At 50.4% G+C, this 14,631-nt stretch overlaps 2 protein-coding genes and 1 long non-coding RNA gene across 5 annotated transcripts in view; 1 reads left to right on the forward strand and 2 right to left on the reverse strand.

Annotated features, from left to right (window-relative positions):
- LOC105699115 (laminin subunit gamma-1) lies at positions 1–12,751 on the reverse strand. Of its 3 annotated transcripts, none has more exons than XM_012423862.2 (27): positions 12,629–12,751; positions 12,360–12,537; positions 10,512–10,909; positions 9,326–9,587; positions 8,065–8,366; positions 7,772–7,977; positions 7,592–7,695; positions 5,846–6,034; positions 5,536–5,761; positions 5,206–5,462; positions 4,963–5,135; positions 4,765–4,897; positions 4,466–4,690; positions 4,197–4,385; positions 3,934–4,119; positions 3,649–3,851; positions 3,350–3,565; positions 3,007–3,277; positions 2,724–2,902; positions 2,518–2,648; positions 2,322–2,432; positions 2,050–2,248; positions 1,696–1,933; positions 1,430–1,605; positions 1,123–1,305; positions 935–1,052; positions 1–849 (listed from the first exon to the last, which is right to left on the reverse strand). In XM_012423862.2, exons 3-27 carry the CDS (start codon positions 10,650–10,652, stop codon positions 608–610), a joined length of 4,860 nt encoding a protein of 1,619 aa, XP_012279285.1. In that variant the 5' UTR covers positions 10,653–10,909; positions 12,360–12,537; positions 12,629–12,751; the 3' UTR covers positions 1–607. The 3 variants fall into 3 exon arrangements, with proteins under 3 accessions (XP_012279285.1, XP_012279284.1, XP_012279283.1); XM_012423861.2 differs by having other exon boundaries at positions 12,096–12,537; XM_012423860.2 differs by having other exon boundaries at positions 11,550–12,537.
- Positions 12,542–14,169, reverse strand: LOC105699119 (rhythmically expressed gene 2 protein-like). Its single transcript, XM_012423869.1, has 2 exons — positions 13,769–14,169; positions 12,542–13,287 (listed from the first exon to the last, which is right to left on the reverse strand). Exons 1-2 carry the CDS (start codon positions 14,075–14,077, stop codon positions 12,802–12,804), a joined length of 795 nt encoding a protein of 264 aa, XP_012279292.1. The 5' UTR covers positions 14,078–14,169; the 3' UTR covers positions 12,542–12,801.
- Positions 13,984–14,631, forward strand: part of LOC105699120 — a 999-nt gene continuing 351 nt past the window's right edge. The window contains exons 1-2 of the long non-coding RNA XR_001103990.1: positions 13,984–14,118; positions 14,478–14,629. This is a non-coding gene — a long non-coding RNA (uncharacterized LOC105699120). The remainder of the gene's footprint in view (positions 14,119–14,477; positions 14,630–14,631) is intronic.

A 14,631-nucleotide genomic window follows, 5' to 3' on the forward strand; every position in this document is an offset into this window, starting at 1 on the left:
TTTAATATACTTAAATTCATTTATTCTACGAATCGTTACACTACACTTTGTACTAGGCTAAACTGTATAAAAGTACGTCATTATATTATTTTCTATAATTAAAAATAGGTAAAAAAACGAAAGTCGCATGACATCGCGGTCGCGACTTACTGTCGCCGCGGACTCGACATGGCATTCCGTCGGTAAAACTAGCGATGTCTCGATTTTCATCTCTAGATGGACGATACATAAGTCGTCTAGTATCCGCCTCAAAGCTCCGTTCCGTAAAAGTAATTTATGTACTCGAGAATTCGAGAAATATTGGCCGCGTATATAGATACTATATACAATGCATACACGTTACAAGTAATAAGGCATTAGGGAAGCTTACATTCGCATCTCCCCTCGACGGGTTTTCGGGTATAGCAGTCGAATATCCTTCACGCTGTTTCTACTATTTAAATCTTTGGTATTAAGTGTATTATTGCAATCGTCTGCACTGTCATTAAATGCACAGATCTGGATTCGAGAGATTAGAAACGCGTCCTCTTAGTTTTCTTACTTAACTCTTTTTCTCTTTCTTTCTACTTTTAAACACGTCTTGCCGAAACGGCGAGGAGAGCCGGACTTAGCGCGAGGGTTCCAAGCGGACTCGCTTGTAGCAATCGGTTGGTAAAGCTTTCCGGATGTCGTCGATGTTCTCGACTTCGATGCGAAGCCGACTGACCTCGTTCTCGTAATTCTTAATCCACTGGGATTGGAGGTTCTTCGAGTCGGTCAGAGCTCGGATCCTCTGGTCCAGATTGGCCGCCTCGATCTGCTTCTCCGCCGCAATTAATCTCTTCTCCAGTTGGTCCAGATCGGCGTCATCTAATCGTTCAAACAAATAACCGGGGTCGTATTATTCATTTGGTTCTCTACCTGAAGGCCTCTATCGGAACTTCTCTGTACTCACTGATTTCTGGAAGAGCCTCCAGTTCCGTTATAATTTCGGCCACTTCGTTCAATGCTTTATCTACTTGTTGCATCGCTAGGGTGACGTTGGTCTTCGCTTGGCCCACCTTGTGGTTCACCTGTAATCAATGTCCGTGCTGGTTATATCGTTCATCCGTTAATTTGTAAGTCGACCGCGGGACCATTTACCTCACTGGTCGCGTTGACATCATGGGCCACTTGCACCTCGAACTGACGTATCATGGAATCCGTGATGCCAACCCTGACGTGCAGTTTCTCCGCCTCGTTACCCAAACTCAAAGCCTCCGCTTTGGTCTTATTCGCCTCCACTCTGATGTTATTTGCGTTGGTACTCGCTTTGTCCGCGCTAATCTGATCACAGGAAGTAACAGCGCGTGAAAACCAAACGGTACGCCGGTAAATAGGCATCCCGCTCAAAGGCTAACTACTCTATCTCGTCATGCGAAAAGATCATGCTCGGTCTTTGCATAGTTACCTGGGCTGTTTTAGCAACGTCTCGTGCTTTAATGGCATTCTCTTCGGCGTCGATTAGCGTTTCCTGTATCTGGTTGCCCTCACGCAGAGCATAGTTAATCAATTTCTCTATCTCGTCGATGTCTCTCAAAGCTTCTTGCGCCTTTATTCGCTCGCGTTGTACCTCGGCGTCAAATTCTTAAACAATTAAATTCAATTAAAATACATCACCGACTTGGAATCGCTTGCGACATTCGGTTTGAGTTTGAAAGATCAGCGTTGACCTACCGCTTAATCTCTTCAGGGTCTCCTGGGCTTCCTTCAGAGTCTGATCGTCGCGTTTCACCGCGTCCTTCGCTTTCTCGAGAGCTGCGTCTACCTCCGCCAGCAATTCTGCAGTTGCTGCTTGCTGCTCCTGTGCTCGGTCCAGAAGCTCTTCGCTTTGTTTAATTTTCCCTTGCATTTCCTTAATGGTAGCATCGTTCTCATCCAGCAGCAATTGTGCCTGCTCCTTTATTTTCAAGCCCTGAGAAGAAAATATCTCTTGCGTTGAAGACTGCTTTGGTGGGCTTTAATTATTCTCCACGTTACCCTCGTAATTTCTTCTTTTTTTTTTAACCCGCTTAGAAGAGAAATACGTACCTCGTTGTTGACTTCTTCTACTTGGCTTTTGAGCTCTTCGATGTTAATAGAGGGTAGGGTCAGATCTACGATCAAGATGTTCAGAGCTTCCTGGGAAGCTGCCGATGATTTTGCGGCAGCGATGCTTGAGAGATTTTTCACCTCCTCGAAGCGATCTTCCAATACCTCCAATTCGTTTTCCAGATCCCTGATCTCGTCGCTGAAGAACATTAAAAATATATTATTATACCGCAAATCTTAGGTCAAGGTTCAATCGGTACAATATAAATTACCTGATGTTGGAATATTTAGAGATCGCTTTCTTGGCCAAATTGTAAGCTTCCAAGGAAGTGTTCCTTGCCTGTTCCGCCAGCAAATGTATCTTCTTCGCCTCGTTGGTATTCCTGATAAGAAAAGTATTGAGAAATAAATTGTAGACTAACGCACTAATTTCTTGGCAGCGTTGAAGTGCAGAATCTTAAGACGTACAAATCTGCTAGAACACGTGCTTCTTGAGCGATCGCTGTCATTTGCAAATTCTGCTGACCAACTTGTTCGGCTCGAGCTCGAGCATCGACCAAAGCAGTGGCTCCGTCAGTTGCGAGATAGTCTTCAGCTTCCTGATAACATGATTCCAATGGAAGGAGGTTTTGATCTATCGAGGTCTACTCAATCTGAATAGGACTCCGACTTACGGTTAACTGTTCGTGTATCTTGTCGAGAACTTTCTCAGCCTCGTCGATGCTCATGAGACCTTCCTCCGTAGTCCTTTTGGCCTTGGCAGCCGTTAGATCCACATTTTGGGAGATCTCTTCGATTTGGTTCAGCTGATCTCTCAATTCGTCCAACTGTTCCACCAGAGTCTTCTTGTCGCCTAAAATCCCACGAGACACGAGAATAAAAAAAAATCATCCTAACCTCACTAAAATTCTCTTCTGTTCCAGAACCGTAGAAATGCTTAACCGTGCAGAAACTTACTTCCGGAACCCTGCTTAGCGATTTGCAAGAGCATCTTAACCCTCTCCTGTACGTTCTTCAGCTCGTTCTCGAAGTCGGAGTCCTTTATGACGGTTGGACTGTTGTTAATCTTTCTCAATGTTTCTTCTAGATCGGCGAGACGTCGCCTGTGGGAATTTACAGCATCCTGGACCAAATTGTAGCACGGTGGACAGTCCACGCATCCGTACTGCCTGTTATGTTTATTCTCTTTGCAGCGATCGCACCGTCTTCCTTCCACGTTTGTCAGACACTAGAAAATAGCGATACCGAGACGGTTTAATTTTTTTCGTCTTCCTTTAATCTCCTAAGAAGAAGTACTCACAGGACACTGTCCATTGGCGTCGCACTGCAGATCCTGTGAGCCGATGTTATCACAGTCGCAAAGTTTGCAGCCCTCTCGACCAAAGCCATATTGATACGGTAAGCAAGCATCGCATCGCAAACCCGTGACGCCGGGCCTGCATTGACATTGACCCGTTACAGCATCGCAAGTGCGATTGTAAGAGCCTTCAGGATCGCAATTACACGCTGTGCATCCCTGTAACAAATTGCCGTCCGTAATTGCAAGGCACAATTTGCGTCAATCCGTAATGTACCCTAACAGTGACTTATCGAACTTACTTCTCCGCTAATTATATGATAATAGCCGTCCTCGCATTTGTCACAATTCCTGCCAATTACGTGAGGCTTGCAGGCGCAGTGTCCCGTAAGTTGTTCGCAAGGAGCAACGCCACCGCTTTCCAGCTCCATGGTTCCAGAAGGATAACACTGACACAACCTACAGCCGTCCTCCTTGCGATCGGACAACGCGTCTCCGTAATATCCTACAACAAGAGTGGAATATATTAATAAGCATGTTAAATACTAACAGTACCCGTTAACTTTGCACAGGGAGAAACGACATACCCGGAAGACACTCCTCGCAATGGAAACCCGCAGTATTGTTCACGCACTTGAGACATTCACCAGTCTCGTGATTACAATTCCTAACGGCGTTCAAGTCGATATTATTGTTGCAATCGCAAGGGCGACACGATTGTCCCTTTTCAGGATTTCCGAAGTAGCCATCGGAGCAGGTCTCGCACCTTGGTCCTGTAATCGGAATTACCTCGTTGACGTAGAAGTAGATTTACCCGCGACGATGGATATTTAAAGGAATTTTTACGTACCAGTACGTCCTAGGGGACACTCGGAACAAATGGGATCAGGATTGTTGCCCAGTAATATACAGGGCCCATTGTCGGGGCAAGGACACGGCTGACAATCGTTAGCGGTTCCCTTCAAAGGATTTCCATAGTACCCGCGAGTACAATGCTCGCAATTGCTTCCGGCTGTATTATGCTGACATATACATTGGCCTGGAATGAACAACGAGCTATGATACCTGGATAGTGCACCCGTAATACCTATACGATATACGTTTATTAATTTTGCATACCAGTCTCCGCTTCGCAAATATCAGCATGCCCGTTGCAATTGCAAGGCACGCAGTTCGCGAAGGGGCCGCCGTTTGGAGGGTCGTGATGGAATCCTGGAGCACAGGATTCGCAGAATTGGCCAACGTATCCGTGAGGACACTGGCAGTGCTCCACCCAGTCCGCGGGTTCGCCGGCAGCTCCTCGATGAGCCGTCTCCAGCTTGACATCGTCCAGGAATCCTCTTCCTACGGGACAAATATCACTGCGTATTTTCGCCAAGAATTTTTAATCGGTACAGAAGCGTCCTAAAATATATTACCTTGGTGAGTGTACGTGCCGCGAATTTTTACCGCCGTCAGGTTCGACAGAACCGACATGAACGCCCTGGAAGAGAGCCTGGGCTGCCAACCGTAGTCTGGATGCTCGTGCAACTTGAACCTGTACTCTTGTGGCTGCAAGTCAAGTCGTTATTAATTATTCCCGATAACCAGTTAATACCACCCTTCACTCCACTCACCGTCACGGATGGTATTCGATTGTCTTGTCCAAAGATAGGCTGCGTAATTTCCTCGCCGTTTCCACCCTCCAAAATAACATCCCTTGCCGTAGGCGCGGGTCCAGTTTCGCCGATTCTCAGGGTGAAGGACAAGTCCTGGTTGTACGACGCTCGCTGATCCCCCAGGAACCTCTCTGCGTAGACAATCGGAATGAATTACCAATAAATATGATCTCACTGGTGGATTTTTTTTTAGACACTTGCCAGGAGCGACGAAGTAGACGTTGTCCCTGTCGGGAGCGGTGACCGATACGGTTTGCGTAAGAGCGTCGTAATGGAGTGGCATCGGGTTACCGGCAACGCTACCGGTCCATTTCTCGTTGCCTCTCACAAACATGCTCTCGATAACGACCTTAGAGTATCCGGTCGCTGGCCTGCAGACCGAAGCATGCCCATAGCAAAAACAAGGCGTGCACCCGAATTCGTTCTCGGTGGCGAGGTTGAAGTACCCAGGTCGGCATCTGTACAGAAGATCGTCTCAGGTACCATCTCCATACAAATGTCGTCGACACGCGTAAGTAACGCGAAACGTACTCTCGACAGCGCTTTCCCTCGACGTTCTCTTTACAAACGCAAACTCCTGATACAGGATCGCAGCTGGGGGTGTTCCCGAGGGACCCTTTGACACTGCAGTCGCAAGAGGAGCAACCGAAGGAGCCGAAATTGTAAAAGTTAGCCGAACATCGGTCGCACTTGTCGCCGGTCACCCCAGGTTTGCATTGGCACTTGCCGGCACTGTTGCACTGCAGGCTCCTCGAACCTGGGACGAGGATTAATGGTAAATAATTGTAAGTAATTGTAAATAATATCACGACAAGGCTAGAGATGGCCGTGATGAGATTACCTGTTTCGTCACAGTTGCAAGCCACGCAATAGCCGTCCTCTGGGCGCTGGTAAAAGTTCTCTCGACACCGCTCGCAATTGGCGCCGTCTCGATTCGCTTTGCAGTCCAAACAATGGCCCCCGTGTCCCGTGGCTCTGTACAGCTCCTTGTCGAAGTAACACCGATCGGAGTATCCGTTGCAGTTGCACGCTGCAATTCAAAGACAAACATTAGCATACACTCGGTTGAAGAGTCGGCTCCGTAATTGGTATTGACCGAAGCCGGAATGCTGAACGGCGAGTGTACAGTAAGCAGTGAAAGAGATCAAGAAAAATCACGGATCCTTTAAGTAGATCCTTCCGAGAAGCCATCGAGATTGAACGGCAATACTCAACTGAAACCGGAGGATCGACGAGCGAAACCGTATCGGTAAGACGAGGATGCGTCGATGAGGCTCAGTATCGTTAACAGCGCGATAAACTTCATCTTAATCAATGGACCCTGTATCGGAGACATTAACGCAGGGTAAGATCATCGCGACACCGCCATGGTATTAATCACTTCGAGATAATGATTAGAATAATTTGTTATAACCACATAGTCGAGGTTTATACAACCCCGGCGCACACGTTCCGTATAAGGCCGCAACGCGTGCTGGGTTTAATTCCACCGGGGTAACTATTTATGGCACGTGATTAAGGTTTCGTCAATCAGGTGGTTAATTGCGGCACGGGCGAAGAGTTTAAGTGCTCATATATTCCTCCAGACGGATTTAATTGCGCCCGGTTACGCGGAGTAATTGAGGTTTCCGTACAATGACCGATGCGGTAAACACTCCTTGCGGAAAAACCCGAAAGCCGGGGAAGTAATAAGGTGCGAATTTAATGCGGGGATATAAGGTACTCCAAGTACTGGTATTAGCCGAGTACTGAACCCGTGCTGCAGAAATAAAGCCGAAGCTGCTCTCGGGAAGGAACAATCCCCACCTTGAACACGAGCATTGAACGTAGAAGGTAAAGCTGGTTAGGTAATGCCAATGCGAACGCGGTACGTGTTCTCCACTGGGTGCTCGATAAGATTCGATCTCGATCGGGCCTTCCCTAAGACCCCAAAAGTCACCGAACGGTTCATCATAAATCACCGGAAACACTCCTCCGAATATTGATTACCTATTTTTTTGCGAAATTCGAGATTAAACCGCGGGTTAAGTGTGCATCTTCCCGCACGCGTCGACCGGGACACCCTGTAGAGACGCATTCGCCGAGAGAGAAAGAAAGGGCTCGCGTGCAGGATATGTCTCGGCGGCGCCCGACAAAGAAGTCCCATCGCCTCAAAAGGAGAGAATTGTTTTACTTCGTTAGTTGACCCCACGGGCCTCTCAACAATTGCTGTCACCGTTTGGCCAGTCCGCCTTTTCATCTCCCGAGTTAAAAAGCAAAAGGGGGAGCTCCCTCCCTCGATATGGAATTTTTATACTTTCTCATTTTTAACCTCTATAAATCATTTCTGACGCGCCGAATCCTTAATTGCGAGTGCTATTGTACGCATTTACGTGCACTTCGAGGACTCTACATCTACCCACGTGTTCGAGCACTCCAATGCCTTATTATATAAATAAAACAGTCCCGACGACGCATACTCGAGACATTGAATTAAACCCAGGTCTTTTTTTCTTCACTTTAAAGTTTAAAACCAACGATCCAGAAAGTGGCTTTTATTTACCGCGGCAGAGGAGACCGTATTTAAAATTTCTACCGATGCACTTACGTTTGCACTCGTGAGCGTCAGCGGTGGTGGCTCGTCCCCAGGGTGCATCGTTGTAAAACGGAAGGCATTCGTTGCAGTCGGGCCCGGCGGTGTTGTGCTTGCACCTGCATGTCGTAAAATGATATCCCAATATGCAACCTCGAGGTGAATTTCGATTTAGAGGTAAAGGGAGGTACAAACCGACAAACTCGACGAGTCCTTCCGTCGACGCTGGTGCTGTTAACGCACTCCCCAGCGTGTCCGTTGCAGGCGCAGCGTGCACCGACTGCAACATCGGCAATGGCATAATAATACGACTTCAAGACCTGGTCATCTCCAAAAACTTCGTCCCCGAAGGTGTTGAGCCTGACGAGGGATATTCTGAGATCCGTAGCTTGCACCCATTCCTAAAATTAAAAAAAAAATAAAAAATATCAAGGTGAAGTTTATTCCATTTCTTTCTCTTTTATACCAAAACTCGAATTCGTTCGAACCTGCAGCTCGGGGTTGGTCTCGAAGTTATACGCGGAGGGTCGTCCCTCGAGGGTGGAGAAAGCCACGGTGCCCTTACTCAGGGGCGAAATATCGGAGTACTCGGAGGTGCACAGAACCCGGGTATCGTCCCCGCGGATCGTCTCCTTGGAGTCGGGGAGTCCGAAAGTGTCTCTGCAGGTCGCCGAATAAAATTGGTACGGCTCCCAGGGCGAGTTCTCGTTCTTCCTCTTGTAGATGCCCCAGCTCTCCGGCCTCGGCGACTCGAAGAGCACCCTGACGTAAGTGATGTCGAAGGTCTTTCCTGAAAAGCGAGTTAAAATCCATATTTCACTTAAGCGTTGGGATCGTCGGCCTCTTAACAATAACCGAATTGTCTCTCCAGACAACTCAGTCAGCCTCTACAAGTGCCTGACCCGAGAGCGAAAGAAAACAGGAAGGTTTGCGACCGAACATGTGGCGTGCACCCGGCGAGAGTACTCTGACGAGCTCGTAAACATCCTTGTACCGGAGGGTATGATTTTCGGAAAAGCCTAAAAAGCCGCAATTCGGCTAAGAGGGATTTTCTCGTCGCCCCTAGAAGGTCCGTTCGTGCCGTGCGGAAATGTCGGGCGTTCGCTTAGCGGTAACGGAATCTCTAATTAGAGGATAACCGAGCCCGTTCGATCGGATGCCTCGGGCCCGAGGCATACATGCACTTCTATCCCGTGGCAAGGTTTGAACCCATCACCTCGCGCGAGAGAGATCTAAATGAAATAATGAAGAAAATCGAGTACAAGAACGTAATCGCTTAATTCGCGAGGTAGATCGAGGTGAATCTAGGTAATTCGACAGGCGCCGATAAACGTACGGAGAAACGATAAACGTCGATCGGCGAAGCCATGGACCATCCAGTCGGAATTATTCCGAGATAAGTCGATGGTTCGCTCTCGGATGAATGGAATGCTTAGACTGTAGGTCTCGGTTCTCTCTCCCGACTTTCCGCCTAGCAGGAACTGGGTTAAACTCTTCGTCTCTCCCTTCGTTCTCTTCGCTCCATTCGCCGATAACGCAGCCCAGGAGGAATTGGGTTAAAGTCTACGTTTCTCCCTTCGTTTCGGTCGGCGCTCGCGATAACTCGGCCGCCTCGATAGTACTACACATCCTCGGAGTAGTTATCGGAGGAAACAACGCGCTCTAAATTCCGGCCGGTTCCAGTAACGACCGGCTCTTAGATGACTAACGCATGTTCCTGGAAACCTCGAGGATGGTATTCAGCCCTACCAAGGTGCCAAGTCAGGTTGACTTGGTTCGGGTATTCGATGCCCTCGAACATGGTCTCCGACTGCCACCAAGTGGCGTTGTCGTTGTTATCCTGGTCCGTGAGGAAGGAGGCAGGATGGTCGCCGAATCTGCAGAACTCGCAGGACTTCTTCTGCACCCCCGTCTGCTTGCAGAACTCCGTCGGGGTCCCGTTTTCCCCGCACGTGTTGGTAGCCTCCATGAGGACGTTGAAGGCCGCATTTTCGAAGGGCGGAATGCACCTCTGAAACACACCCACACGTATCCTTTAGCTTATCCACGTGGAAAGGAGCTCGGCCGGGTCGGTCGGCACTTTTTCCAAAAGTCGAACCTGCTCCCCGACCGGACGAGCCGAACAATAATGGCACGAGCCCTTTGCCGCGCTGTGAATCTACAAGAAGTAGATTCCACATCCCTTCCAAGCCCAGCTACGCGTACCTATATATAGAATTTAATGCACTAAGCGAAATACCTAATAATAATATATAAATGAATTTAAAATTCTCCCAAGGCAGGTAGAACAGGTCCTCGACCTAGAAGGTCGGAAATACCTTTCCCGGAAGTTGCCTTTGTCCCGCGGAGGGCCCGAAATATCCTGAGACTTTAAACCGACGACTTGTACAGACGTCCCGCCCGGTTCCGAGAAAGGAAATAATTCAAGATGGGAGTTTCAGACAGAAGGTGTCTGAAATGCATCTATTCCACTACCAGACCAGAGTTCTTTCGAATTCCCAGTCACGACTTAGCGGGGAATTTTTAATAGTACGCTCATTGATGCCGCCTCTGGAACGGACAGCAGCCTCTAGCCGCGTTTATCTCCTTCTTTATCGCCGAAAGTTCAGGAGCCTCCGAACCGCGCGATAACCCTACATCCTACGACCCTACCAAAAACCAAAATTAAGTCGGCTAAGAATAGCCTCCGGTTTCTTCCGTCCTGGCCGCCGTAAGGGTCGCCTCGACGTTTCCACGTAGCGCGCACTTAAACGCAATCCAAATGCACCTGAATGTCCTCCAAAAGGTAAAAACGGTAAAAATTCCCCTAAGCTCTCTAAAATTAAAAGTAAATCAAAAGTACATTAAAAACAGATCGGAAGATTGAGAGACTTAATTGAAGATGAATTAAACCGTTCTCACGATTGATAAGGGAGTTAATTTCAAATTAACCAACCTGCGGTCGCCCATTGTCATCGTAGCACTTGTCCTCGTCCCTGTTCTTCGGTATTCGATTGAACTGTTCGTCGGAATCTTGGCTCGCCTGGGTCCCGATCAGTCCGATTAAAATCGCGGCGAGCACTCCGGAGGTCCTCATCCTTCCGTCTGGTGGTTTCCGGTTCCGGCAGTCGCGGTCCTCCGCGCTAGTTCGGCGGCGCTCCGCCGCGGCGCCACCTCTCCGCCGCGCGTGTCGCCCCTCTCGCCCACGGGTTCTCTACGGCCGCGCGATTCGGCGCGATCGCAGGGCGCATGCGCGCGGTATTCACCACTCGACCACCGGGAAGTCGTCCGTGGCTCTGGGAGATCGTTCCCAGTACTTCGAATCCATGTATCCGCCGTGGAATGCGCCGAGAGCTGAAATTCCGAGCTTTACTGCCGAGGCTGCATTCCGAAGCGAAGCGTTACCACCTCGACCCCTTAATCCGGCGATGTAAACACAAATCCCGATTTATACCCCATCTCAAGGGACCGGGGACTCGCGAATCCATCTACCGAGACAACGAACCGATCCCCTCGTTGACCCGAGAGAATCTCGTTACATCGCGTACCTCCTCGCGATAACGGCGGAAGTCATTGATAACGCTCACCGGGGATCGCAATCGCTCAGCTACGCTCCGAGTAATTTTCCGAAATAATTCCGAAATTAATAACTCTTACGCGAGCCATCATTCGTAATCTCGCATCCGATAAAAAAATCTATGAGAAGCGACTCGCTAGACGCGCATTGAGAAAATCCCTCCGAAGAGGTGCGGCGCGATGCGCGCTTTTGAATTTGAACCAGAGTTCAAGTCGCGCCCCGTGGCGGGGAAAAATCGAGATTCCCCCATGCGATGAGCTTAAATCACTCGATAAGACCCCATCGCCGTATCTTCGCGAGATTAAAAAAAGAAACCACATCATCGTGAATTACAATTTTTTTTTTTTGTTACCGAAAGGCGGAACAAGGTCGAGGAAATTACCGGCGCGTTAACGACCTCCTACGTCTCGCACCTACCTAATTTCCGAGAGCGTCACCCTCGTCGCGCGAGTGATAGAAAGAGAGCGGGAGATAAAAGGAGAGACGCCCGCGGGATATAACGCCTCGTGGCCGCAGCGGAGATCCGGGGAACGCCGTGGAACTCCGTCGAAACCGGGCCCCGGAACTCGAGTTCGGCCAGAAGGGGTCAGAGCTCTGGATGGAACCGCACGAGGGGGCGCGAAGCCTCGGATGAGCACACGACAGGAGAGGACTGGACGCGCGCGAGAATCTCGGAGAGACAAATCGAGAAAGGGAGCGACGACGTCGGTCTCGGTCCCTCTCACCGAGTGCGCGGCCCGCCTTCCTCGTCCTACGCCTGGCAGGCTCCAACTGGGAGAAAGACCCACGGGACTCGAGAGAGCAGCGAGACTGGAGAGCGGAGGGCCTCCCCCCTCGACTCGCCCACTCGGCAGTCGGGCTCTCCTCTTTCTCTTTTTCTCTCTCTCTCTCTCTCTCGCTCCCGCGACTCCTTCGCTCGGGAGCCTTTTAGTGTCTCCCTTCGTCTCCCTCGCTTCCACGTACCGCGTGCTCCTCTCTTTCTTTCTCTCCCTGCTCGCCGGCGCCTTCACCCCGAGGCGCTCTCTCTCTTTCTCTCTTCCTCTACTTTTCGGCCGCGCTCGTCAGTATAAGCCTAAGCCGCCAGTAAATGCGAATCCAGGATCGAAGCGATTCGAAAAGACTCGGCCGAGCCAGGGGACTGATCTCGAATTTTAGGTCGGGAAGCTGTGGATACCACTGCAGAGGTCGGATGTACTCCAGGGCACGTGATACCCCGTATCGCCGTACCCGGAAACGCCGGTTGATATATCGTGGGTCCGCCCACGCACTCGAGACCCGGTCGGGTATCTTTTGCACATTTCTGCCGGGCCGCGCTGCAATTCGATGCACCGGGGGCATTCCCCCAGAGTGGGGTGCGCCGTAGGTGCAAGACGAAACTCACGGGGTGCCCGGTACTCGGCTCAGCCTACTTATGGAAAAATAATCTATTATTAGCTCACTGTACATAACATGTTACGTGCCACGACATTAATTATCTCGGTTGGTAATTTACAGACCTTCTTAAGGTCGGGATAATACTATCGCCTTATCGCTCTAAGGGTAACGAGGGATCTCGAGGATGTTGCAGTTGATCTCGAGCCTGGTGACGAGCAAAGTCTTCGTCCTGGTCTCGGTTTTCCAGTTTTCAGGAGGCCAAGGCCAGGACCGATTCTGCGCACCATCGGTTCAGTTAGGCATCGGAGGCTTTCTCGTTCAGGACGTCTCTGAAATGTGTCTGCAGCTCGTCGAGGCTCCCGAAGACGTCCTTCTCGAGCACGCCGTCCTTCCTCCAGGACTCGTCCTCCTCGCGCATTATCAGAATCGCGTTCCAGTCGGCTCTCTTCGCTCCGAAATAATCGGCCTCCACGTGGTCACCTATGTGGACCGCCTCTTCGGGCGAGATCGTCACGCCATGTTGGATTTTCGAACGTTTCAGAGCCTCCTCGAAAATGGTTGGGTGCGGTTTCTCGACCCCCAGGATGTACGAAGACAGCACGAAGGAGAAGTACGATCTGATCTCGGTGTCCACCAGGACGGCGTCCAGCCTCTCGTCGAAGTTCGATATGACGCCCAGGATGACTCCCCGGCTCTTCAAGTACTCCAACAAATCCACGGCTCCTGGATACGCCTGCCAGCACCTATTCGTGCTGTAGCACTCTATCAGGCTGTCTGCAACCTAAAGTCAGAAGATAAGACCGAGGCCATTATCGAAAACACTTCCAAAACGCGCCGCGAAACATGGAGGAAACATCCTCCACCCCACGGATCATAATAAAGAAAGCCGAACCATTTGTCCGAAAACCATATCCAAATGCCCCTCAAAAATAATCTCATAATTCCCCGTCGTTAAAAGTCCAATACGCGACCCACGTATATTCGGCGCGCCCGCGAGTTTGAATTTCCGCGGCAATTCCTCGCGGCCGGCGACGACCCTCCATGTTGCGGGTCGACCCGTGTCCTTGAATTTGTCACCGGGGAGAATCGGCCATAACCTCACTCCCGCTTATTCCCTAGTTTTTCGTACGAGTGCGCACGTCCAGTTCTATGCAAAAACGTGTTTAAGTAAACGGCGCAACTCCGCTTTGGGCACATTCTACTTTGAGGTTATGGCCGACTCGCTTGGAGATACGCGCCGAAAGAGGGTACAAAGGTCGCACCTTTCCGAGGGCAGTATCGCAGGCGTTTCGGTTCTGCTCCTTGAAGACGTTAAAGACTATGGTCCGCCACCAGTTCTCCCATCCGAGGCCCGTGTGCAGACCGTAGATCGGGTGCTCGGTGCTGAGCTTCTTGTAGTTTGCTTTGAAACTCCGCGCCAATTTCTCACGGTCGAGGACCGGCAACCCGTGCTGCAGCCCGACCTCCGCGTAGTGTTCCTCGAGGGCGGTCATCAGGAGGGTCCCCGTCACGTCGAAGGTGACCAGCCTAGGCCGCAGGAGTCGCTTCATCTCCACGAGCGGTCGTCTCATCCTCGCACTCGCCGGTTTCGCGCGAAAACCCCATTCATTGCGTAAGACACCTCGAACAAAGTGACATATCGCGCGTGGCCGCCCGCAGCGCCGCCGCGCGGCGGACTGGCGAATCTTCTCTCCTGTCGGACCGGCGCGTCGGCGGTCGCACACAGCGCGGCGCGTTGGCGTAAGCCAGAGATGCGGCAAGTCGCCGCGCCGCGCTCGGTGCGACCCTCGACGCGCTCGACAGGACTTCCGCCTCACGAATAACACACTCAAAAGAAATGCACTCCGCACCTTGAACAGCTGATTCTCGTGTCGGTGTAATCGTATCGCAAAAGCTTACTCAACGATTATTTAGCAAGACAATTCCGGCATAATGGCGATCCAAATGAATAATTGTGCACCTTTCTTGTAGGGGGTTCCTGACGACGACGACGACGGTTTCGTCGAAGCACGTGTCCACCGAGTGCCAATTGCAGAATTGGAACTTTGCCAAATTCCTTGGTCGTTACTATGTTACGGTTTATTTTCGCAGAGAAGTCTTATTCACGTGACAAGAAGAAAAAAGT

This window comes from Orussus abietinus, unplaced genomic scaffold (genome assembly GCF_000612105.2).
Source record: "Orussus abietinus isolate OABI.00-Male unplaced genomic scaffold, Oabi_2.0 scaffold3, whole genome shotgun sequence".
In the NCBI taxonomy this organism is placed as follows: domain Eukaryota; kingdom Metazoa; phylum Arthropoda; class Insecta; order Hymenoptera; family Orussidae; genus Orussus; species Orussus abietinus.

Coding starts and splice junctions, on each gene's coding strand:
- LOC105699115 (XM_012423862.2), bottom strand. CDS start 10,652: ATGAGGACCTCCGGAGTGCTCGCCGCGATTTTAATCGGACTGATCGGG. Junction 3,566..3,648: donor ATCATATAATTAGCGGAGAA/GTAAGTTCGATA, acceptor AATTTGTTACAG/GGATGCACAGCGTGTAATTG. Junction 1,053..1,122: donor ATGTCAACGCGACCAGTGAG/GTAAATGGTCCC, acceptor CATTGATTACAG/GTGAACCACAAGGTGGGCCA.
- LOC105699119 (XM_012423869.1), bottom strand. CDS start 14,077: ATGAGACGACCGCTCGTGGAGATGAAGCGACTCCTGCGGCCTAGGCTG. Junction 13,288..13,768: donor GCGATACTGCCCTCGGAAAG/GTGCGACCTTTG, acceptor TTCTGACTTTAG/GTTGCAGACAGCCTGATAGA.